Genomic DNA, 24,236 nt, shown 5'->3' with positions numbered 1-24,236 from the left:
TCTGTCTTTCCCCATCTGTCTCTTTCCCCATCTGTCTTTCCCCATCTGTCTCTGTCTGTCTTTTTCACAGTCTTTCTCTGTCTGTCTCTTTCACCATTTGTCTCTGTCTCTTTCCCTCTCTATCTCTGTCTCTTTCCCTGTCTGTCTCTGTCTGTCTGTCTCTATTCGTCTCCCCACTAACATTTTATTACCTCACATATAAGCTTCTTATACTATGAATGTCTTTTGTTCCTTAAGCAACCAATCACAGCTCCTACTAATAACCTGTAATTCCAGGCTCCATTTACTTTAATGAAGGCATGTTTTTTGGAGAGTAACTGTAAAGCGCGGGCTCAAATTTTCCTGTCAAAACATAGTCTACGACGTTCCCTGGGTCACATGGGGTGTCTGTGCAAAATTTTGTGATTGTAAATGCGACGGTGGGGACACACTTTTCGTTTCACTTTTTCCCCACTATGTAGATAGGCGTAAAATTGATTGGTAAATTGGAACGTGCGGGGTTAAAATTTCGCCTAACAACATAGTCTATGACGCTCTCTGGGTCCAGACGTGTGAGTGTGCAAAATTTTGTGGCTGTAGCTGTGACGGTGCAGATGCCATACATACACACACATTCATATATATATGAATATATATGAATATATATAATTGCCTTATTCTGTCTGTCTGTCTGTCTTGCTCCAAAATTCTGTCGTTACCGTGACAAGCGTCTCATTGTCCGCTCGCCTCGCCTCCGCCCCCCCGCACGGATTGGCCGCTTGCCCAGGCTCCGCCCCCCACACGGATTGGCCTCTCTTCCCGGCCCCCTGCACGCATTGGCAACTCGGCCACGCCCCGCCCCCCCTTACGCATTACACGCTCTCTCTGGCCCCGCCCTCCGCACGCATTCCCCGAACCGACACGGAGCCCCGACTCCCAGGTGAGTGCTGTACCCCCGGGAGCCCACACCAGCGTACGCCGGCAACCTAGCCGACACATACCCTCGCATTGCTGGGGTTGCCGGCGTACACTGGTGTGGGCTCCCGTGCGTGCGGGGGGTGGGGTACGCTGGTAACCATGGTACACATCGGGTAATATTGTGTAGCATGGTTACCAGCGTATGCCGGCTCCCTGCCCATTCACATCGTTGGTCTCCCGCTGTCACACGCTGATGCGTGCTGCACAGCAGGAGACCAATAAGTGACCCAGCACTGTCTCTTTGAATACTTACCTGATGTGTACCATGCTTACTAGCATACCCCGACTCCCGGCACACGTACGCTGATAACAATGATACACATCAGGTAACTATGGAAACCGCTTTGCATAGTTGCCCCCTCTCCTCTCTCCCCAGGACTACTCCTCCTATTATCCTCCTTTCTCGCCAGGACTACTCCTCCTATTATCCTCCTCTCCCCCAGGACTACTCCTCCTATTATCCTCCTCTCCCCCAGGAACACTCCTCCTATTATTCTTCTCCCCCCCAGGACTACTCCTCCTATTATACTCCTCTCTCCCCAGGACTACTCCTCCTATTATCCTGCTCTCCCCACAGGACTACTCCTCCTATTATCCTCCTCTCCCCCCAGGACTACTCCTCCTATTATCCTCCTTTCTCCCCAGGACTACTCCTCCTATTATCCTGCTCTCCCCACAGGACTACTCCACCTATTATCCTCCTCTCCCACCAGGACTACTCCTCCTATTATCCTCCTTTCTCCCCAGGACTACTCCTCCTATTATCCTCCTTTCGCCCCAGGACTACTCCTCCTATTATCCTGCTCTCCCCACAGGACTACTCCTCCTATTATCCTGCTCTCCCCCCAGGACTCATCCTCCTATTATCCTGCTCTCCGAACAGGACTACTCCTCCTATTATACTCCTCTCACCCCAGGACTACTCCTCCTATTATCCCGCTCTCCCCACAGGACTACTCCTCCTATTATACTCCTCTCACCCCAGGACTACTTCTCCTATTATACTCCTCTCCCCCAGGACTACTCCTCCTATGATACTCCTCTCCCCCCAGGACTACTCCTCCTATTATCCTCCTCTCCCCCCAGGACTACTCCTCCTATTATACTCCTTACCTCCAGGACTACTCCTCCTATTATCCTCCTCTCCCCCCAGGACTACTCCTCCTATTATACTCCTTACCTCCAGGACTACTCCTCCTATTATCCTGCTCTCCCCCCAGGACTACTCCTCCTATTATCCTCCTCTCCCTCCAGGACTACTCCTCCTATTATCCTCCTCTCCCCCCAGGACTACTCCTCCTATTAGACACTCCTCTCCCCCCAAGACTACTCCTCACCCCCAGGACCACTCCTCCTATTATCCTATTCTCCCCCCAGGACTACTCCTCCTATTAGACTCATCACCCCCAGGACTACTCCTATTATCCTCCTCTCCCCCCAGGACTACTCCTCCTATTATCCTCCTCTCCCCCCAGGACTACTCCTCCTATTATCCTCCTTTCTCCCCAGGACTACTCCTCCTATTAGACTCCTCTCCCCCCAGGACTACTCCTCACCCCCAGGACTACTCCTCCTATTATACTCCTCTCCCCCCAGGACTACTCCTCCTATTAGACTCCTCTCCCCCCAGGACTACTCCTCCTATTATCCTCCTCATCCCCAGGACTCCTCCTCCTATTATCCTGCTCTCCCCACAGGACTACTCCTCCTATTATCCTCCTCTCCCCCCAGGACTACTCCTATTACATAACTCCCAACCGTCCCGGATACAGCGGGACTATCACGCTTTGCATTGTTTGTCCCGTTGCCACGGGCGGGACGGCCGTCTCCCGGGCTCCGCCCACCCACTCTCTCCCTGCCTCCCTGCTTTTCCCTCCTACCATCCTAACACGTGACGTGGCATAACAGAGAGGAGCCTGTCTCTGCGGTCGGCCGGCCGCCTGTCTCTGCGGTCGGCCGGCCGCCTCTCTGTGCGGGCGGCCGGCCGCCGCCTGTCTGTGCGGGCGCCCCCCACCGCCTGTCTGTGCGGGCGCCCCCCGCCGCCTGTCTGTGCGGGCGCCCCCCGCCGCCTGTCTGTGCGGGCGCCCCCCGCCGCCTGTCTGTGCGGGCGCCCCCCTGCGCCTGTCTGTGCGGGCGCCCCCCTGCGCCTGTCTGTGCGGGCGCCCCCCTGCGCCTGTCTGTGCGGGCGCCCCCCCGCCGCCTGTCTGTGCGGGCGCCCCCCGCCGCCTGTCTGTGCGGGCGCCCCCCGCCGCCTGTCTGTGCGGGCGCCCCCCGCCGCTTGTCTGTGCGGGCGCCCCCCGCCGCCTGTCTGTGAAGGCGGGCGCCCCCCGCCGCCTGTCTCTGAAGGCGACCGGCCGCCTCACTGTGCGGGCGACCGGACGCCTCACTGTGGCTGCCTGCGTCTCCATGCTGGAGGCCCGCCGGCTGCCTGCGTCTCCGTGCTGGAGGCCCGCCGGCTGCCTGCGTGTCCGTGCTGGAGGCCCGCCGGTTGCCTGCGTGTCCGTGCTGGAGGCCCGCCGGCTGCCTGCGTGTCCCTGCTGGAGGCCCGCCGGCTGCCTGCGTGTCCCTGCTGGAGGCCCGCCGGCTGCCTGCGTGTCCCTGCTGGAGGCCCGCCGGCTGCCTGCGTGTCCATGCTGAATGGGGAGTGGATATGGGCGTGACTGTGAAATGGGTGTGGTTAGGGGGCGTGGGCTAAAAATTTGCCGCTGCGCGCGCCGCAATCTTTGTCCCTCTTTTCCTTTTTTAAAAGTTGGGAGGTATGCTATTATACTCCTTACCTCCAGGACTACTCCTCCTATTATCCTCCTCTCCCCCCAGGACTACTCCTCCTATTATCCTCCTCTCCCCCCAGGACTACTCCTCCTATTATACTTCTTACCTCCAGGACTACTCCTCCTATTATCCTGCTCTCCCCCCAGGACTACTCCTTCTATTATACTCCTCTCACCCCAGGACTACTCCTCCTATTATCCTCCTCTCCCCCCAGGACTACTCCTTCTATTATACTCCCCTCACCCCAGGACTACTCCTCCTATTATCCTCCTTTCTCCCCAGGAATACTCCTCACATTATTCTTCTTCCGCCCCCCCAGGAATACTCCTCCTGTTAGACTCCTCTCCCCCCAGGACTACTCCTCACCCTCAGGACTACTCCTCCTATTATCCTATTCTCCCCCCAGGACTACTCCTCCAACACACACACACACTGCACAAAACATACCTCCCCCCAAAACACACACATACCCACACAAACCGTGCAACACATACAGCACCAAACACACACACAATGCTGCAGACACACAGCGCTCTACAATCAACGCAACACACATACAACACCACTCTCACACACCCCCACCCAGACAACACCCAGAACATTTACAGCGCCCTACACAAACACTCTTGGTGACTACAGACAACATATATATATATATATATATATATATATATATATATATATATATATAAACAAAAATCATGCGGTAAATACAGTCAGGGCCAGAAATATTTGGACAGTGACACAAGTTTTGTTATTTTAGCTGTTTACAAAAACATGTTCAGAAATACAATTATATATATAATATGGGCTGAAAGTGCACACTCCCAGCTGCAATATGAGTTTTCACATCCAAATCGGAGAAAGGGTTTAGGAATCATAGCTCTGTAATGCATAGCCTCCTCTTTTTCAAGGGACCAAAAGTAATTGGACAAGGGACTCTAAGGGCTGCAATTAACTCTGAAGGCGTCTCCCTCGTTAACCTGTAATCAATGAAGTAGTTAAAAGGTCTGGGGTTGATTACAGGTGTGTGGTTTTGCATTTGGAAGCTGTTGCTGTGACCAGACAACATGCAGTCTAAGGAACTCTCAATTGAGGTGAAGCAGAACATCCTGAGGCTGAAAAAAAAGAAAAAATCCATCAGAGAGATAGCAGACATGCTTGGAGTAGCAAAATCAACAGTCGGGTACATTCTGAGAAAAAAGGAATTGACTGGTGAGCTTGGGAACTCAAAAAGGCCTGGGCGTCCACGGATGACAACAGTGGTGGATGATTGCCGCATACTTTCTTTGGTGAAGAAGAACCTGTTCACAACATCAACTGAAGTCCAGAACACTCTCTCAGTGAAGTAGGTGTATCTGTCTCTAAGTCAACAGTAAAGAGAAGACTCCATGAAAGTAAATACAAAGGGTTCACATCTAGATGCAAACCATTCATCAATTCCAAAAATAGACAGGCCAGAGTTAAATTTGCTGAAAAACACCTCATGAAGCCAGCTCAGTTCTGGAAAAGTATTCTATGGACAGATGAGACAAAGATCAACCTGTACCAGAATGATGGGAAGAAAAAAGTTTGGAGAAGAAAGGGAACGGCACATGATCCAAGGCACACCACATCCTCTGTAAAACATGGTGGAGGCAACGTGATGGCATGGGCATGCATGGCTTTCAATGGCACTGGGTCACTTGTGTTTATTGATGACATAACAGCAGACAAGAGTAGCCGGATGAATTCTGAAGTGTACCGGGATATACTTTCAGCCCAGATTCAGCCAAATGCCGCAAAGTTGATCGAACGGCGCTTCATAGTACAGATGGACAATGACCCCAAGCATACAGCCAAAGCTACCCAGGAGTTCATGAGTGCAAAAAAGTGGAACATTCTGTAATGGCCAAGTCAATCACCAGATCTTAACCCAATTGAGCATGCATTTCACTTGCTCAAATCCAGACTTAAGACGGAAAGACCCACAAACAAGCAAGACCTGAAGGCTGCGGCTGTAAAGGCCTGGCAAAGCATTAAGAAGGAGGAAACCCAGCGTTTGGTGATGTTCATGGGTTTCAGACTTAAGGCAGTGATTGCCTCCAAAGGATTCGCAACAAAATATTGAAAATAAAAATATTTTGTTTGGGTTTGGTTTATTTGTCAAATTACTTTTGACCTCCTAAAATGTGGAGTGTTTGTAAAGAAATGTGCACAATTCCTACAATTTCTATCAGATATTTTTGTTCAAACCTTCAAATTAAATGGTACAATCTGCACTTGAATTCTGTTGTAGAGGTTTCCTTTCAAATCCATTGTGGTGGCATGCAGAGCCCAAGTCGCGAAAATTGTGTCACTGTCCAAATATTTCTGGACCTAACTGTACACAAGAAATTCTAGAATACCCGATGCGTTAGAATCGGGCCAGCTTCTAATATATATATATATATATATATATAATATAATTAATATATCAGAGTTGAAACCAGTCATTTACATGCACTATCTAAAAAGACACATATGCATGTTTTTCTCACTATCTGGCATGAAAGAAATCAGAATAAACCATTCCCATTTTAGGTCAATTAGGATATCAGGATTACCAAAATTATTTATATTTGGGAGGGGTCTGTTCTGTTGTGCCTCGTTCTGGGACTCACGCCGCTTTATTATGGTGGGAACACCTCCGGAACGCCGCCAGTAATAGTTCCTGCTCTGCAGCGTCCGCAACTGGTTCTTGTGAGTTAGCCCTGATCCGTGCCGCTACCCAGCTTACCTCTCCCTGACCTCCGTTTCCCTTGTCTCCCAGACCCCGGTCCTATTCTGTGTCTCGGTCCCCTCCCCCTCCTTTGTATTTACTTGCTCTCCCGGCCTTTGACCTCGGTAATATTTCCTGACCATGGCTCTGCTTCCACTTTTTTGGCTTTTGACGTGACCTTTTGGCTCCTGACCCTCGTGCTTCCACCTGTTTACGGCTTGCTCACTCCCCTGTTAAGACGTGACTTCCTGGTTAAAGTTAGGCTTGCTGACTAGCCTTTCACTGGTGCTTGTGCCCCCTTATAAGCTTTAGTCTAACTGCGTTTTGGAGTTCAATCTCCATTCTGCTTCTGTGCCCCCAGGTGGAAGCCTGACAGACATTATGGCCAAACAGTTCAATTTTAGCTTTGTCAGACCACAGGACATGTCTCCAAAAATTAAGTTTTTTTTAACAATTCTTTGTTCCTGTGTGCATTTTCAAACATTAATCTGGCTTTTTTAATGTTTCTTTTGGAGTAATGGCTTCTTCCGGGCAGAGCGGCCTTTCAGCCCACGTTGATACAGCACTCGTTTTACTATGGATAATGACACAATCTTACCAGCTTCCACCAGCATCTTCACATGGTCTTTTGCTTTTGTTCTTGGGTTAATATGTACATCTCTGACCAAAGCATGTTCATCTCTGGTACACAGAGCCCATCTCCTTCCTGAGTGGTATGATGGCTGGACATCCCTATCTTGTTTGTACTTGCATATAATTGTTTGTACGGATGAACGAGGCACCTTCAGGTATCTGAAAATTGCACCCAAGGATGAACCAGACTTGTGCAAGTCCACAATTCTCTTCCTGAGATCTTGGCTGATTTCTTCTCATTTTCCTATGATGCTACACAAAGAAGCAGTGTGTTTCAGGTGTGCATTAAAATAATTCCACAGGTGTGTCTCTAATTAACTCAGATGGTGCCAATAAACCTATCAGAAGCTCCCATGCCATGACACCATCATATGGGTTGTCCCATATTGTTTAAATGCATATTGCTTTTAGTGTATGTAAACTTTTAACTTTGCAGAAAGTAATAAAAATGCCTTAAAACATTCTCTCTCATTATTCTGGCATTTAGCAAATATAAATAATTTTAGAACCTAATTGCCCTAAAACGGGAAAGGTTTAATCTGATTTCATGTCAGATAGTGAGAAAAACATACATATGTGTCTTTTTAGATAGTGTATGCAAACTTCTGGTTTCAACTGTATATACACAGTATATATATTGCCCTTTGCACATTATATATTCTAATTTAAATTTTCCTTTGCAGCTTCAAAATAATAGTAACAATGATAATCTAATTTATATGGGATTATCTTCTACGTCTGGAATGACTTGTTCTCTTTTCCTCAGTTTCCTTAAAAGAAAACAATTATTTTCCTGAGTGGTCTATCAAGAATGGACAATGAGCGAAACCTGACTGATAGAATACTAGACCTCAGTCTAAAGATGACCTACCTGCTAACTGGAGAGGTGAGGGATTCTGGAAATTGGACATTCTTTTCATCCCCTCGGTCATGTTAAAATGTTAACTCCATGTTCCTCATCATGCACAGGATTACATAATGGTGAAAAAAATAACTAGAAATGGCGAAGGGTGGAGCAAGAACCAAAGTCACTCACTGAAACCTGACAAAACCCACTATCATGAGATCCTAAAGCTCTCCAATAAGATCACTGAGCTGCTGACTGATGAGGTGAGCGCTGCGGGGGGTTGTACAGCAACACAACGGGAGGTATTCGATGATGACAGTCTTGTATATTAAACCTGGTAAAGGGAATCCTCATCACATGCATGCTGATTTGTGAGGATAGCCACGATTGTCTGATTACATTGGAGAAACTCAGCCCATTTATACAGGGCGGCACGGTGGCTCAGTGGTTAGCACTGGAGTCTTGCAGCGCTAGGGTCCTGGGTTCAAATCCCACCAAGGACACTATCTGCAAGGAGTTTGTATGTTCTCCCCGTGTTTGCGTGGGTTTCCTCCGGGTACTCCGGTTTCCTCCCACACTCCAAAGACATACAGATAGGGACTCTAGATTGTGAGCCCCAATGGGGACAGAGTTGCCAATGTATGTAAAGCGCTGTGGAATTAATAGCGCTATATAAATGAATAAAATTATTATTATTATTATTATTTATGTCCATTATGGAATGCCATGTGTCAGTCTCTTACTTGTTCTTTGTATTGCCGCTTCTATCTCTCAATTTCATTTTATAACAACTGCTGTTTTCTCAAAATTTACTTTTTACTCCATGACTGCATCGGCTGACTTTTTGCAAGGTGGACACAATCTCATATCACAGTTAGGGGTACTTTACACACTGCGACATTGCTAGCCGATGCACCCGCCCCCGTCGCACATTCGATATCTTGTGATAGCTGCCGTAGCGAACATTATCGCTACGGCAGCTTCACATGCACTTACCTGCCCTGCAACGTCGCTCTGGCCGGCGACCCGCCTCCTTCCTAAGGGGGCGGGTCATGCAGCGTCACAGTGACGTCACACGGCAGGCGGCCAATAGAAGCGGAGGGGCGGAGATGAGCGGGACGTAAATATCCCGCCCACCTCCTTTCTTCCGCATAGCCGGTGGACGCAGGTAAGGAGATGTTTACTCACTCCTGCGACTTCATACACAGCGATGTGTGGTGCCGCAGGAACGAGGAACTACATCGTATCTCCTTTTGGTGCGACATTATGAAAATGTTCGACACTACACAGATCACAGATTTTCGACGCTTTTATGATCATTTATCGGCGCATCTAGGCTTTACACGTTGTGACGTCGTTACTGGCGCCGGATGTGCGTCACTTTCTATTTGGCCCCGACGATATCGCAGTAGGGATGTCGCAACGTGCAAAGTAACCCTTAATGATATTGATTAGACGGCTCTTGCCACACTGTTATAATGAGAAAAATAGCAGTTCATCCCCTATGATACAGAGCTATTGAATATAGGCTCGTATGTTTGTATATCAGAATGAAATTTGGCACCATTTAAAGCATATATGTGTTTGGAATACTGAATCCGTGGGATTTCTCTTTTGAATTTTGTCACTGGCTTGCAATCCTTCATAGTTGCACATTAGTTTTTGTATAATGGATTTTCCTTCTACCTCTTTCGTTCCCAGTTTACAGAAAGCTGAAAACTAACTCTTTAATGTGTTGTCTCTTGAAAGTTACCAAAATATTTTATTGGATCTTGAGCCTCCTGTACGTAGTGCGTGATTTGCATTGCTGTACTAGCAAAAATCATATTCTCCAATTTCAGAGAATCAGGCTAACTAAGCTAATTCATAAATTCTCACCCTTATTGAGACGTCTCATAGATATGTTAGAAATTGGGGTTTATCACATCTCTTTTTTAACTAAACTATTCTCTTTTATTTTCTTCTTGATCAAGTCTCAAGTTATTAAAGGAATCTGTCACCAGGATTTTGCAACCTAATTTGAGAACATCATAATGTAGAGACAGAGACCCTGATTTCAATGATGTATCATTTACTGGGCTGCCTAATGTAGTTTTAATAAAATCACTGTTTTATCAGCAGTAGATTATATCATTAGAGGACTAGTAAACTTTCTGACAGGTAATCATGCACATGCATGAGCTCTCTGTTCCCTGCCCCATGACTTATTGGCAGCTTTCTGCCCATGTGCAATCAATGGTCTGGTTGGGCTTATACAGAGCTCAGCATTCAGTTGGTAGATCTGCAGCAAATAAAACAGGGTATTCTAAAAATAACAACATGCAGGTCAGTAAGTGACACATCACTGGAATCAGGGTCTCTGCCACTACATTATGCTCCCCTCAGATGGGGTGGCAAAAACCTGGTGAAGGATTACCTGTAAGCCCAGGTTTTCCAGAGATTAATAAATTCATTTTTTTGCAATGGGGTACCCCTCGAGTCAATAGGACTACTGTTTACTGACATACCGTATATTAGGTGGGTTTGCAGTCTATGTACCACCAGGCAACCTGCAATATATAGCCTAATTGGCTCTCTACCAGACCACTGCATAACCTCTAATACCTGATCCTGGCTCAGCATTCCTCATTTTTCTTCAAATTTTGGGAAATATTTAGTCAAACTACAGTCCTTAACACTAAAATTGCTTCACCCATAGATTGTAAGCTTTCGAGCAGGGCCCTCATTCCTACTGTAGCTGTTGAATTATGTACTATTTTGTTTTGTTTTTGTCTATACAATCCCCACTGGATTGTAAAGTGCTGCGGAATATGTTGGCGCTATATAAATAAACTTTATTATTATTATTAATAATAAGAAGAAAAAGCTGTGAAACTATGGAAATCACAGCATGGATAGACATGTTATTGATAAGTAAATGCTCCAAAAATGGAAATACAATATTCAAAACTTATCAATTTATTTAATAGTGAGTATAAGCACCATCTGCAGAAATCTGCACATTTACAGAACTTTGCTGCGGTCTCTGAGGTTACTAATTGTTTCTGAGGAATGCTCTGCCACACTGATTGCTCACATCATGAAGCATGCTATCATGGAGACAAGGCCATGATAGCATGTTTAGGCCACAGTGTACCCACTGTGGGCTACCATCGTCATGTTGTTCCCAATGGCATCGTCATCGGAGTTCCCAATGAACTCTGTTGAACCCGAGAAGTCACTGTCGCGACACCCGTGGTAGCTTGGGTGTTGCGTTGGCCTCATCAGGAGGTCATCCGAGTTCATTGGATACTCCAATGACCTCCTGACGTCACTGCACACACACTGCTTGCTGGATACTGACGCTGCTGTCCCCGATGCTGATGTCTCCAGCAATGCTGCTGCTTACAGGTCCGTGGTGCAGTGAATATGCATGAGCCTAATTAGCAGGAGTCGGAAGCAAGTGATAGCAGCACCAAAGACAGCAGCGCTAGAGACAGGTTAGAATAGAAAACCATTTTATTTCAAAGACACGTGTTTTCTACGATACATGTCACGCTGATGGATCGCATCAGTTTGCGATACGTGTGACAAACATGCTGCAGAAGTAAAAAACGGACATGTCTCCATGTGTACGTGCAGGGCCACACAGTCCATGTGAAGACACGGACGTGTGAGTTAGCCCATAGAATAACCTGAGTACATGTGGCATCCGGGAAAAAAGCTGATGTCACACGTATCCGAAACACAGATGTGTGAAAGACGCCTAAGATAAACTATTGCTGGCACTAATGGAAGTGTCCAGCCAGCATATATAGGAGGGCAGCAGATATGTTTGCCTCCCCCACAACATGTGATCAAAGATGACTCACAAGTAGTGATGAGCGGACCCGGACTGTAAAAGTCCAGATCCCCACAGTTTCAAAGATACCCGGGTGTCGGGTGTTTGATCTGAATCTGGCACTCGAGAAATTACAAAAAAAATAAAGGACAAATAAACTACTCCTGCGGCCTCTCCTTCACTTCCTGGGCCACTCATCATTGCTCATCCATATGCACTGCTTACCCTGCCCACCAGCCATCCTGGCATCTGTGATTAGATGCAGTCAGACGCGCCCTCAGCCGGTGTGACAGCGTCTGCCTACAGCCATTCATAGGCGCTGTCTGCGGATCAGTATCATGGTATAAAAATAAGTAAATGATTAAAACAATTGGTGTAGGGTCCCCCAATATTATGAAATCCAATGCAGATAAAGATATGGATACAGAGTGCATCCCCCAGCCCTGCGCTTATCTAGGCTGTGTATCAAAATAAGAGGAACCGCATGCTGTTTTTTTTTTTTTTTTAAACTATTTAAATAAATAATTTTAAAAACCGGCGTGCGGTCTCCCTCATTTTTGATACCCAGCCATGATAAAGCCCGACAGCTGGGGGCTGGTTTTCTTAGACAGGGGAGGCCTATGATTACTTATTTTAACTGTACGCTATAGATGCACACAGCGCCTGTGAGTGGAAGCAGTCAACTGACATACTGTCACTCAGTGTGGGGGCGCGTCTGACTACAACTAATCACAGGCGCCAGTGGGTGGGGAAAACAAGGAATGCAGTGCATATGAAATGAGCCTATTGCGCAGCACAAGAAGTGAATGCATGACCTGGAAGGAGTATACAGCCATGACTGAGCATTGGTGAGCACACCGTACGCGCTCCTATCCCCCATCCCTTCCACCACCATTTTTAATTGCCGGATTCTGGTCCCCATAGACTTATATGGCTATTGGATTCTGGACTGGAATCAGATTTTTTTAAAAATTTAGTAAGGACCCTACGGTCCCGGTTATCTGTAAGTCTGCTGATCTCTACTCACAAGCAGACCAGCAGAGATTACCTCTTGCGAGCCTGGCTATGAACTACCAATCTGCTGGTCGATGCCCGAGTCAGCCTGCACTGATTACAGACCTCAGTGAAGTTATCAGGCGGAGCGTCCGAATCAGCAGTCTGAACAGATTCTGACGCCGCCATGACAATTGGCAATGTTTGTAAAAACCTCCGTGTGACAGGATCTTGATGATATGCCCAAGTACATTCAGAGTGGCAAAATATTTGTCAGATAAGCATTAATAACCTCATTGATAGCCACCAAGGCATGTAAGTGCGGTAATATCAGTATCTGAGGCTCATACTTAACACCGAATAATCGAGATGTTTTGAAAATGTTGTTTCCATTTTGTAATCATTTACATATCATATAAGGAGATTGTACAGCCTTGGGGGATCCAGGAGGTTTAGCTCGGATGGGGGTGGAAGCATTCTCTGCAATCAGGTGAACATAAGCTGGGTCTAACCTTATGTTCACCCCATTTATATATCAGTAACGTCTATCCATTGTGTAATTTCCAGAACAATTTTAATTTGAGCAATGTCTTTTCACCATTCTTGGTTTTTCAAAACTGCCATAACATGCTTTTCCTCCCCAATACATAAATTTTCCCCTCACCCATGACAGCACCACGTGAGAGAGGGATCCGCCTAGCGAGGACAGGAAACCATTCTGAAATAAAAGGGCGGCACCTCTCCCCTTCGTCAGTTGGTTTCCTGTCCTTGATGGAAGACCTTGTTCTGGAATACGGCGGTTTAAGTAAGACGTTTGAAGAACAGAAGCTGTATTTACCCAGCCCCATCCGGTGTCCGGAAAAGCAGGGTGAGTCCTGCGGCGCCGTTCTTCGGGGCTGGAAGCGCCGTCCACCAGCCCTTAGGGAACCTGGTGTCCGTACAGGAGGGTGCGGCAGAGCCCATCAGGGGTTCCGGACCGCCGCTCCGTCCTCCCCCCTTGCGGTCCCCTGCTGCCTAGGACTGCCGAATGTGGCGTACTCTGGGACGCGCGCAAGGCATGCAGGGTACAGGAGGCGTGCTTGTGTGACGTCTCCTGAAGAAGATGGCGGCGCCCATGCAGCAGCGGCGGTGTTTCGGGGCAGACGCCCACCGCCTGGACACCGCTGGGCGCATTTGAACGGGGGGGGCACCTTATGGGACCGGAAGGTGGAGGAGCAGCACGGGTGCTCGTGCCTACATCCCAGGGTGGCTTCAGAAAGGCAGCAGCACTCTCTGGAGCGCCGGCAGCATAGCCGTATGAACAGTCCCCGTTCTAAGTGATACAGACCTGCCCGGCCTCAATAGCCAGAAGGGCAAATCCTCTTGTGGCTCCACGACTTCTGCGGGACCTGTGGGTGTTCCGACGAAGCCTCCAGGGCCGGTACCCTTGATCTCCTGTGGTGGGTGAGTGATCTTCGTGAATGTCATCTGCATCATTAGGTGGCCCCTAAAATCCATAAGGAGTGTCCCCTGTACAGAGAGCCGATATGGCCTGCGGGCCGAGTGTCGGAGACACCTTGTGTGGGGCATAGATGGCAATGTCTCTGCTTCGATCTATGGATTGCTGCATGCAAGTTACAAATGTGTATATGTTGTGAGGTAGCGACCACCAATATGGTAAATGGTCGCTATATGTCGCAGTGGAGAAGGTCGCTGCGATATTAAACTGAAGAGGTTTGCTATGGGACTTGTAGTTCCACAAAGGCTTCTTTCTGCATATAAGGGTCAGGTTCCCTTTAATTATCCCAGTGTGCTGTGCAGGTCTGGAGAATCGCAGACCTCCACCTGTGGGTGTGTCCAGTCTGATTAGGAGACTGGCAGTGTGTGTTCTGGAGAGTGTGAGAGCAGAGCAGGGAGCTCTGGATGTATCAGCCTGTGTGGAGGCTGAACATGGGGCTCTGGAATTCAGTCTGGGTTTAGACTGGAAGTAGTGTGCAAGCCAAGCTGGTTAGTGCTGTGGCTACTGGACCAAAGCTCTCCTTGAGTGGAGAGACAGACAGGAGTCTGCAGAGTGTCTCTGGGTTCTTGGAAGGAGCCGCAGCAAGTGTTGTTCGCTGGCAGGAGCCAGTGTGTACAGGCGCCACACTTCTAATAGAGACCGTATTGGACTGGAAGCCCGCGGTATGTGGTTGTGCTATATTTTTGCCTTAAGCCAGGAGAGGCCTGTTATGTTTAATGTTTGCCGTTTATGACAAGTTTTTCATAAACGGCTGGAATTTTTTATGAAGATACTGTGTCATCCTGTGACCTTGCCTATGCCTACCTGAGCTAATCCTCACAATGTATTGCTATATGGTTGGTAGCAGCCCCTTCCTTTGTGACAATTCAGCAGCGGCAGCCTCCACGGTTGGCAACAACACCCCTATGACATACAGCATAAGTTGGGGTCCATGCCTACAGAATGACATGTACACAGTGACAGCTCTGTCTTAACAGCTGTCACTAACAGTGGGGGTGTTACGGTTGCTGTGGCACTGGAGACTATGTTCGGATTTCTTGCTACTGCACATGTGCGAGCACTGGAGACTATGTTCGGATTTCTTGCTACTGCACATGTGCAAGCGCTGGAGACTAAGTCCTATCTTGGAGCCATTGCACATGTGCGGGTGACATCATCGCTGACACGAGGTCACATGTCTCTGACACCTACTAAGCTGATTGGCCGCTGGTCATGTGCTTGTGACACGTGGTCACATGTCTCTGACACCTTCTATGCCGATTGGTCGCTGGTTATGTGCTTGTGACGATTTGCTCGGTGATAGGCCAGCGTGACGTCATTGCTGTCATTCTGATAGCGGATTGGCTCTGGTGTCCTCCATCTTGGATGAGGCACAGAGTCTATATAAGACCCTGACGCACGCCACCCGGCGCTCAGTCCTCTTGGTTCATGCATGAGAGTAGACGCTCTGTGCACGTCCCTCTAGGCATCTCTGTCTATGCTAGGTGAGCGCTACCGGCAGGGTAGCGTTCTTATACCTTACAGCTTCGGCTGCGGTCCGTATCCTTACATCTTAGTGGAGCGGACATAGGCAGGTGCCTGAGGCACATGGTCCGGCTGGGCCTTGTGATTCTACTCGTAGGTGGACGTTGCCGCTAGGGTAACGTTCCTTATACTGCGTCTGGCAGTTGTTCGTATCCTCGCACACTAGGGGAGCGAACATAGGTAGGAGCTTTGTGCGGCTTATGCTGCTGTCCGTCTCTTTTGCACCACTAGTGGAGCGGACCTAGGCAGGTGCCATATCTAGTGGTTCGTGTCCTCGCACACTAGTGGAGCGAACACAGGTAGGAGCTTTGTGCGGCTTACGCTGCTGTCCGTCTCCTGGCACCGCTAGAGGAACGGACCTAGGTAGGTGCCATTTCACACTCACTGCTTTTGTCTCTGTGACCATTAACAGAGACCATACCACACACCCTCCAAGTAAGGGAGGAATTGCTTTATTTTCTAATTATATTCCTCGGTGAGTTTAACAGAGGTATTGCACTCTGCACTTGTGCTATTACTATTTACAGTGGCACACTTATATACCCCTTATCCTCTGCCATAGTCTGCAGCAGAGTCTTTGCACGGTGGACCCTGACTGTCTGATATTCCTTTGGGTTTTATTATCAGACAGCCCCCCGTAACAGGGGGCTTGTTACTGTCAGTTACGGCACTCACTCTCCAGGTCCCATATGCACGTTCCTGTATGCACGCACTTGTGGGAAACAGCAGGAATTCTGAAGCCGGCTATTGCCAAATCCCTGCACGGCCCGTGATTTTCAGGATCTGGCTACAAACTATTGTAGATCAGCTGAAGGATAACACTCCTCGGGAGTATATCTCTTTCTAAACTTACCACTGCTGCAGGGAGCAGCGGCATTCTTGCAGAGTCTGCAGCCGATGCTACCAGGCTGGGAGCCCGTTGTGCAGGATTGTCTAATCTGGCCGGAATGGCATTATGGTTGAAGGGCTGTCCTATATGCCATATGCCTGCAAACCAAGCATGAATTATGTTCAGGGCCGTATGTCGAGCTGCTCCTTTTGGTAAACAGCTGGAAGATGCGTTGGAGAACGTATCCGACGCCAAGCAGCCCTTCCAAAGGTTATTCCTTTTGTTCCAGCAGAGTAGATACTCAAGGTGTCGGAATAGGCCCTGGGGGCACTCTGCCATGCCATCATGTCTCTGAGACACGCTATATCCCTGCGGGGCACTCCAGGGCTCTCCAATGGCAAATCCTGTATGCCAAACAAAAAAAACAAAACAAAAGGAAAACCCTTTGGAAGATATTTCGAAGGGGACGTCATTCTCTCCTTGACAGTAAAGACTTCCCTGCTTTGGTGGACGTCCATAGGCAACCTGTCTGTGGGGTTCCTGGCTACCTCGGCATCTGAAGGTGGTCACTGCTGATGCCAGCCGGTACGGCTGGGGATGCTCGCCTCCAGGTGCAGATATCCCTGGGCTGGTGGTCAGCGCAGGAAGCAGCACAGCCCTCACGCCTCCTGACGCTAGGGTCTGAACGAGCACTAAATTCCCTTTGCCCCCCCCACCAGGGTCAGCACGTTCGGTTGCTGTCAGTCACTCAGTCTACCGTCTCCTTCCTGAAACGCTGGGGGGGGCACGGTCCCCATCCCTCATTCTGGCATCTTACGGTCTTTACTGGGCGGGACAGAATCCCCCTCGGCTCTACACTTCACCGTATTCTAAATGCCAATTTTCGTTCCATGGTCTCGTGGTAAGCTTGTGGCCTTGGATGTGTGAGCTTGTGGGTTTGAATCCCGATGGGCCATTCCTGTAGTTGGCAGCTTACCTCAGGCGCCATCAACCGCGGCAAGGGGAATGATCCCTGAATCCGCGGATCTTTTCAACGGTAGTGGCTGTGTGGAGAATACCACGGAGGGATCTGTTTCCTCCAGGCTAAACTGGCATATAGACCTCTTGTTCCATGATCCCAGCCGTCCAGCCCTTGCGGTGAATGCACTTCCATTCCATGGACCTTCGGAATAGCCTCTGCCCTTCCCCCTGTTGTCATGCTCTCGATGGTTCTTCAAGAGCTCGGGGAAGCTCGGGCGAGGGTCCTTCCCCCTCACCCCCTTCTGGCCCAAGGGGCCATGGCTCTCTCTCCTGAGGACATTGTCTGTCCTGGATCCTAGGGTTCTGCCGGGGATTCTGGACCTGTTAGTGCAGTAACCTGTGTTCCTCGTGCAGGAAAAGGGTTTTTTCATTTCACAGCTTAGAACTTGAGAGGTTGTTGCTGATGCGCAAGGGTTCTCCTCTGACCCGGTCTCTTCCTTGCTGAAGAGCCATAAACCGGTTACCACTATACTCTATGGGAGGGGATGGCAAAAGTTCCCCTTCTTTGCAAATGGTCCCTTGGGTATGAGTTCCTATTCCATGCAAATTGGCATTCTTGCAGACGGGGTGCTCTAGGATTCTCAGTGTACACTCTAGGGGTTCCTGTTCTGCCCTAGGAACCTTATACATTGGAAAACTGGCAGCAAACCGGTGGGTTCAAGGTTATTTGGGTTTGTGAGTTCATGCCTGACAGTTCCACCGGGGGATCAAATTAGGGTTGGACGCCCTCACGAGTCCTCCCTTTGAACCTATTGCCAAAAAAAAATAATAAATATAAAAATCTCCCTGACGTTGCTGGCATTGGAAACGATTTTGCTCGGGGCCTTGACGTTCGCTCGCAGAATTAGTGCTTACACGCCTTATCGGTAGTACAGCCCTACGCTCAGTTGTTCAACGATAGGCCAGGTCAGGTGTTAATAGGACCCTTTCTCCCAATGGTCGCCTCTCAATTCCATGGCATGCAGGGAATAATCCTCCCTCCTTTTGCGGCCATCCTACAAATACTGGGGTAAAACAGATTCATACGTTGGAGGTTCATAGGGCCCTGCTTCCCTACATCTCAGTGACATAGTGTGTGGAAAACACAGTCCTTTTTCATAGCCCTCTCTGTAGTAGGAAAGGTCTGTGGGTGTAAAACTGCACTATCTCTAGGTGGATTAGGGAGGCCATTGCTTAGCCTACTCATCTAGTAGGGCTGCGTTCCCTGAGGGCATAAGGACCTATTCCACCGGTGCGGTGTCGCCCTCCGGGGCTGAGAAGACGCAGGTATCTATTGACTGGATTTGTAGGACCGCTACCTGGTCTTCACATTCCCCTTTCTTCCGTCACTATCGGTTGGATCTATCCTCCTCGGCTGATCTCTCGTTTTGTAGAAGGGTGCTTGAGATGTTGGTCCCTCCCTAATACGTTATTCTCTGGAAATCTCTCACGTGGTGCTGTCATGGGTGAGGGGAAAACACCTAGGTTACTTACCAGTAGCTGGTTTTTCCAGAACCCATGACAGGACCCATATAATCCCTCCCTTTTCACCCTTAGTGTGCACTATTCTGGGTGTGCATGTGTGTGTTATAGTTGGTGATAGAGTAACGTTCTAACGATTGTTGGAGGTCCTCTCAATTCTCGGTAATCAACTGACGAAGGGGAGAGGTACCGCCCTTTTATTTCAGAATGGTTTCCTGTCCTCGCTGGGCGGATCCCTCTCTCACGTGGTGCTGTCATGGGTTCTGGAAAAACCGGCTACCAGTAAGTAACCTAGGTGTTTCCACCGCATCAGCCTTACGAGAGTGCGCTATCATGTAACCACTTCATGAATCCTTTTCTTGTCTTGCTAGAGAAGCAGTGCCTGCTGAGCAGAGAACGGGAGAACAGTTTTCATATTTTCAGATATAACATTTGCTCTACTGTTGATTAACATTTCTTCCCTCTTTTGTAGTAACCCAATTGTACACTACTGTCATCGCGTCTGTTAAGGCGGCGTTACATGGTACGATATGTCGTCGGGGTCACGGAATTAGTGACGCACATCCGGCATCGTTAGAGATGTCGCATCGTGTGACCCCTCCGAACGACTGTTAACGAGCAAAAATACTCACCCTATCATTACTCGTTGACACGTCGTTCATTTCCATAATGTCGTTCCTCCTTCTGCGCGCCGGTTGTTCGTCGTTCCCGTGGCAGCACACATCGCTACGTGTGACACCCCGGGAACGACGAACACAGCTTACCTGCATCCCGCCGGCAATGCGGAAGGAAGGAGGTGGGCGGGATGTAACGTTCCGCTCATCTCCGCTTCTCCACTTCTATTGGGCGGCCGCTGTGTGACATCGCTGTGACGCTGAACGTCCCTCCCCCTTCAGGAAGAGGATGTTTGCCGCCCACAGCGACGTCGTTAGGTAGGTAAGTACGTGTGACGGGGGTTTATCGACTTTGTACGACACGGGCAAACAAACGACGGGGGCGGGTGCGATCGCTCATGCGATCCTACGATAAATCGTTGTGTGTAACGCCGCCTTTAGTCCATCTATGCTCTTTTTTTGAAAAATCATTGTTCTCGGCTGCACCCCATCCCATGTAAATAAGACATGTGCTAGCAAGTACAACGACAGTCTATGTGGACAAGGGTATTAGCGATTTGTTGTGTGAGTACCGGCCTGTCTAAACAGCAGGCTATTAAACAACATGCGATTAGATTCCATGTACCTGATCATTGGTTGTTATGTTTAACTGTTCAGGTCCATTGTCAGTTCTGTTCACTTGAGGCCTGTTTCACATGTCAGTGATTCTGGTACATATGTGCTAGTCTTTCTACATACCAGAATTACGGACATACGCAGACCCATTATAATCAATGGGTCTGCTCACACATCAGTGATTTTTCACTGACCATGACTCTGTGCAGCGTACATGCGTATCCGGGATTGCCGCACGGAAACATGTCTTTTTTTTTTTCTTTACTGGCATTACTGATGTCCCACAGACCACACTATGGTGGGATCCGTGAAACACATACCAAAAAAACACGGACATTGAAAATAAAAAACATTTTTAACTCGCCTTCTCCTGTGCTGCTTGTCTCCGGCCTCTGCTCTCTGCAGCTTCAGAGACAGCTGCTTATTCTCGTACATATTCATGTATGTGTGTCGCCCTGGGAAATCCAGGTAGCCACACAATAGGCCCCCGCATAACACCATCCCTCACCTAGGTCACACACAGCCGACCTGAAACCCTAGTCACCCCCCTCAGGGCAAGACAGGCACACCAGTAGGCGGGACCAGGCGGTTAGGAAACGCCCACCTAGTGGTCTAGACAGCCCGGGGTGGGAAAACAAGCAGTTCTGAGTCAGATCAAGTTTGGAGTTCAAGTTCAGAGGAGTGTAAGCTGGAGCTAGGTGTAGCTCCAGCGGAGGAGTGAGTTCAAGTTGAACGGGGCCAGGGTCGGAGCCCTGGTGCCTTGGCTAGGTGGCAGACGGTGGTCTCCATCAGCAGGAGACGAGAAGACGGCTTGGCAGAACCGAGGTGGACCGGGACAGGGTTGGAGCCTGCCGGTACCTACACCGGAGACCCGACCGGAAACCGTGCACAAAGGGGGTACTCGGACACTGAAGCCAGGACCGGAACCAACTGCCTAGCTAATCAACCGATTGAGGGCAGGATTATAGGTCCTGTCCCAACCAAAGTCCCAAAAGCAGACAACCACCCGCAGAGAGGGATAGGGCAACTGCCAGAGCCCATAGATCCCACGGGTCAGCGGGCACGGCTCCTCAGGCACACAGAAAGCCGGGAGCGGACTCCCGTGTTCCATACCGGGAAGTCTAAAACAGTCAGTGCAGAGGAGAAGACGGCAACCATCAGCCCGAATGGGGGACCAGAATACAACCGGCCGCGGCGGCCGGCCACCAGCACCTTGGTTTACCAAAAGACTCGTGTGGTTCATTTTACTCGTGAGTAACCCAGCATCCCCCGGTCCATCCGGGCGCGCATGCCCCAGCCATCGCCATACCCTGCACAGAGACACTGGGCCCCGGGGCAACCATCCCTACCCACGGAGTGGTTAACATCCGGCTGCCATCACATCTTCCCCCGGGGGGGCCCGTAACAGTAGCGGTGGAGTCCCACTTCACCACACACTGTGGGTGGCATCACGGACAATCTCCCTTTTAAACAACCCCCCTTTTCACTTGTCGGCAGCAGCCCCCCTTAGCTACGGTCTGGCCCCCGCCCGCAACATATGCAGCCACAGCCGACCCAGAAGTAGCTGCAACGGGGGCGGAAACACAGTAGAACCGGAGAGTTCAGCACCACGGACAGCAGGAGCAGGGACAGGTGAGTATACGTCCATGTGCAATCACGGATAATGGAGCACGTATCATGGATTGCACATGGACAACCCACGTGTGCTGTGAATCACGGACCACGGAGGGACATGTGCGTTTTTTACACGTCAGTGAAAAACGTCTGTGTTTTTCACTGACGTGTGAAACAGGCCTGAACGATGGTCAGATTGTCAGAGAACACAAACGTACTTGCTGTGCTCCATTGTAGCAACTCCGCTTTCAGCTGTCATGGCTTGATCTTGGTACTAGCCTTCCCTTTTGTTCATTAAGTAATGGCTAAGTTAGACAAGAAAATTCCATGTCATTTTCCTAATGAGTTTGTATCTGTGCACACTAGATTTCTGTAAGATATCAGGATATCACAGTCCATTTCTCCATGGAGGAGTGGGAGTATCTAGAAAGACACAAGGATCAGTATGAGGACATTAAGATGGAGAGTTACCAGATTTTCACCTCACCAGGTAAAAATGTTTTGGATTTTTTTCGGTCTTTCATTGCAAACTTTTATTCACAAAACATAGTTTCAGAGCTATTGATTCTCTTCTGTGGTTGTGACATTTTGTCAGATTTCTCTGCTGTAGCAAAATCTGAACAAAATTCTGCAAAAACCACAGTTCCTCAATCGTTTTTTGGGTTTTGTATTTACAGTGTTCCTTGCAATACTAAACTTGTATAGTGTGTGTTGTTTAAGTGGTGAATACAGTTGGCAGTTTGTTTACAAAAATATATACAGTGGAACCTTGGATTACAAGCATAATTGGTTCCGGGAGTGAGCTCTTAAACCAAGTTACTCTTATATCAAAGCGAATTTTACCATAGGAAATAATTAAAACACAGACAATTCGTTCCAAAGCCCAAAAATATTTACTGTATTTATACAAAGTTATTACAGTAATACAAAATAATGTCCTGTATTCATATAAAATGATTACAGTACACGGATACAAAATACTGTACAGTAGAGGAAAAAACATGTGAAACAACTTAAACTGCACTTTAGCTTACAATAGAGATGTTGGTGTGCGGGAGGTACAGTATAAGGCTGTGTGCACACATTGCGTTTTTTACCGCGGAAGCGCTGCGTTTAGAACCGCAGCGTTTCAGTGGCAAATTGCATGCGTTCAGCTTTCCCAGCAAAGTGTATGAGAAAGCCGAAAAATCAGTGCACACGCTGCGTTTCTAAACGCAGCGTTTTGGATGCCAAAAATCGGTGTGGAAAGAAAAGCAGCATGTCACTTCTATTGTGCGTTGTGGCTGCGTTCTCTCCCCCATTGAATCAATGATGCGGGTCAGAACGCAGCTACACCGCAGTGAGCTGCTTTGTTGTTGCGGTCCGCGGGCTTTGTCGGCATACAGAACGCAGGCATTTTACCTGGAAGTGAGGTCAAGAGGTTTCCTGTTGACCTCACTTCCTGGCAAAGTCCTGGAAAGCCCCCGGTGTCGCCAAAGTGCCCGCCCCGACCCCCGACCCCCCTCCCGAAAATCCAAAATGGCCGCACGCACAGTAGCGCACCGGCCGCAACCTACTCCTATGATTTCTGTCGCATGTGCCTTGAGACATGCGACAGAAAAATGCCCCCCAGGCCCTGCCAGGTCACCCCCTATTCCCCCTGGTATTCCCCCTTACCTGTCCGGTCGCAGCGCTGATCCCCCGCGGCCCCCTCCTCCTTCACAGCAGACGCCGGTCAGTGTGGTCACATGAGCAGAGCAGCTGACAGCCAGCACTATGTTCAGAGAGCTGTGCTGGCTGCTGCTGCTCGGCACTGTGCAGCTGTGACCCGGGGAGAGTGGGTGCAGATTTTTGGCACCCACTCTCCTCAAATGGAGGGTCTGCCCTCCTAGAAAATGGGGGATACGTTCCCTGAACGTGCCCCCATATTCTAGAAGGTCCAGAGCTGACGTGGGACGTCCAAATGGATTTCTGCGGACCCATTTTTTTCAAATTTTTTGATTAAATTGGTGAACGAGGGTATGATTTGGGAAGTGTTTTTTCTAATAAAACATTTTTTGTCATTTTTTTTGCTTTTGTTTACTGTCAATTAGTTATGTCTGGTATCTGATAGACGCCGTGACATCACTAATTGCTGGGCTTGATGCCAGGTGACATTACACATCTGGTATCAACCCCATTTATTATCCCGTTTGCCAACGCACCAGGGCGCGGGATGAGTTGGGGCGAAGCGCCAGGATTGGCGCATCTAATGGATGCGCCACTTCTGGGGCGGCTGCGCCCTGCTATTTTTAGGTTTGGAAGAGTCCAATAACCATGG

At 48.9% G+C, this 24,236-nt stretch overlaps 1 protein-coding gene across 2 annotated transcripts in view; it reads left to right on the top strand.

Annotated features, from left to right (window-relative positions):
• Positions 1–24,236, top strand: part of LOC142311101 (gastrula zinc finger protein XlCGF66.1-like) — a 94,469-nt gene that overhangs the window by 47,166 nt on the left and 23,067 nt on the right. For both annotated transcript variants that reach the window (XM_075349205.1, XM_075349204.1), the window contains 3 exons: positions 7,869–7,988; positions 8,072–8,212; positions 22,304–22,427. In XM_075349205.1, the coding sequence (XP_075205320.1) occupies positions 7,914–7,988; positions 8,072–8,212; positions 22,304–22,427 (340 nt within the window). In that variant the 5' untranslated portion in view covers positions 7,869–7,913. The remainder of the gene's footprint in view (positions 1–7,868; positions 7,989–8,071; positions 8,213–22,303; positions 22,428–24,236) is intronic.

The sequence above is a fragment of the Anomaloglossus baeobatrachus genome, chromosome 5, assembly GCF_048569485.1.
Source record: "Anomaloglossus baeobatrachus isolate aAnoBae1 chromosome 5, aAnoBae1.hap1, whole genome shotgun sequence".
NCBI lineage: Eukaryota > Metazoa > Chordata > Amphibia > Anura > Aromobatidae > Anomaloglossus > Anomaloglossus baeobatrachus.
Note: the sequence above shows the minus strand (reverse complement) of the source record. Positions and strands in the feature narration are given on the sequence as shown.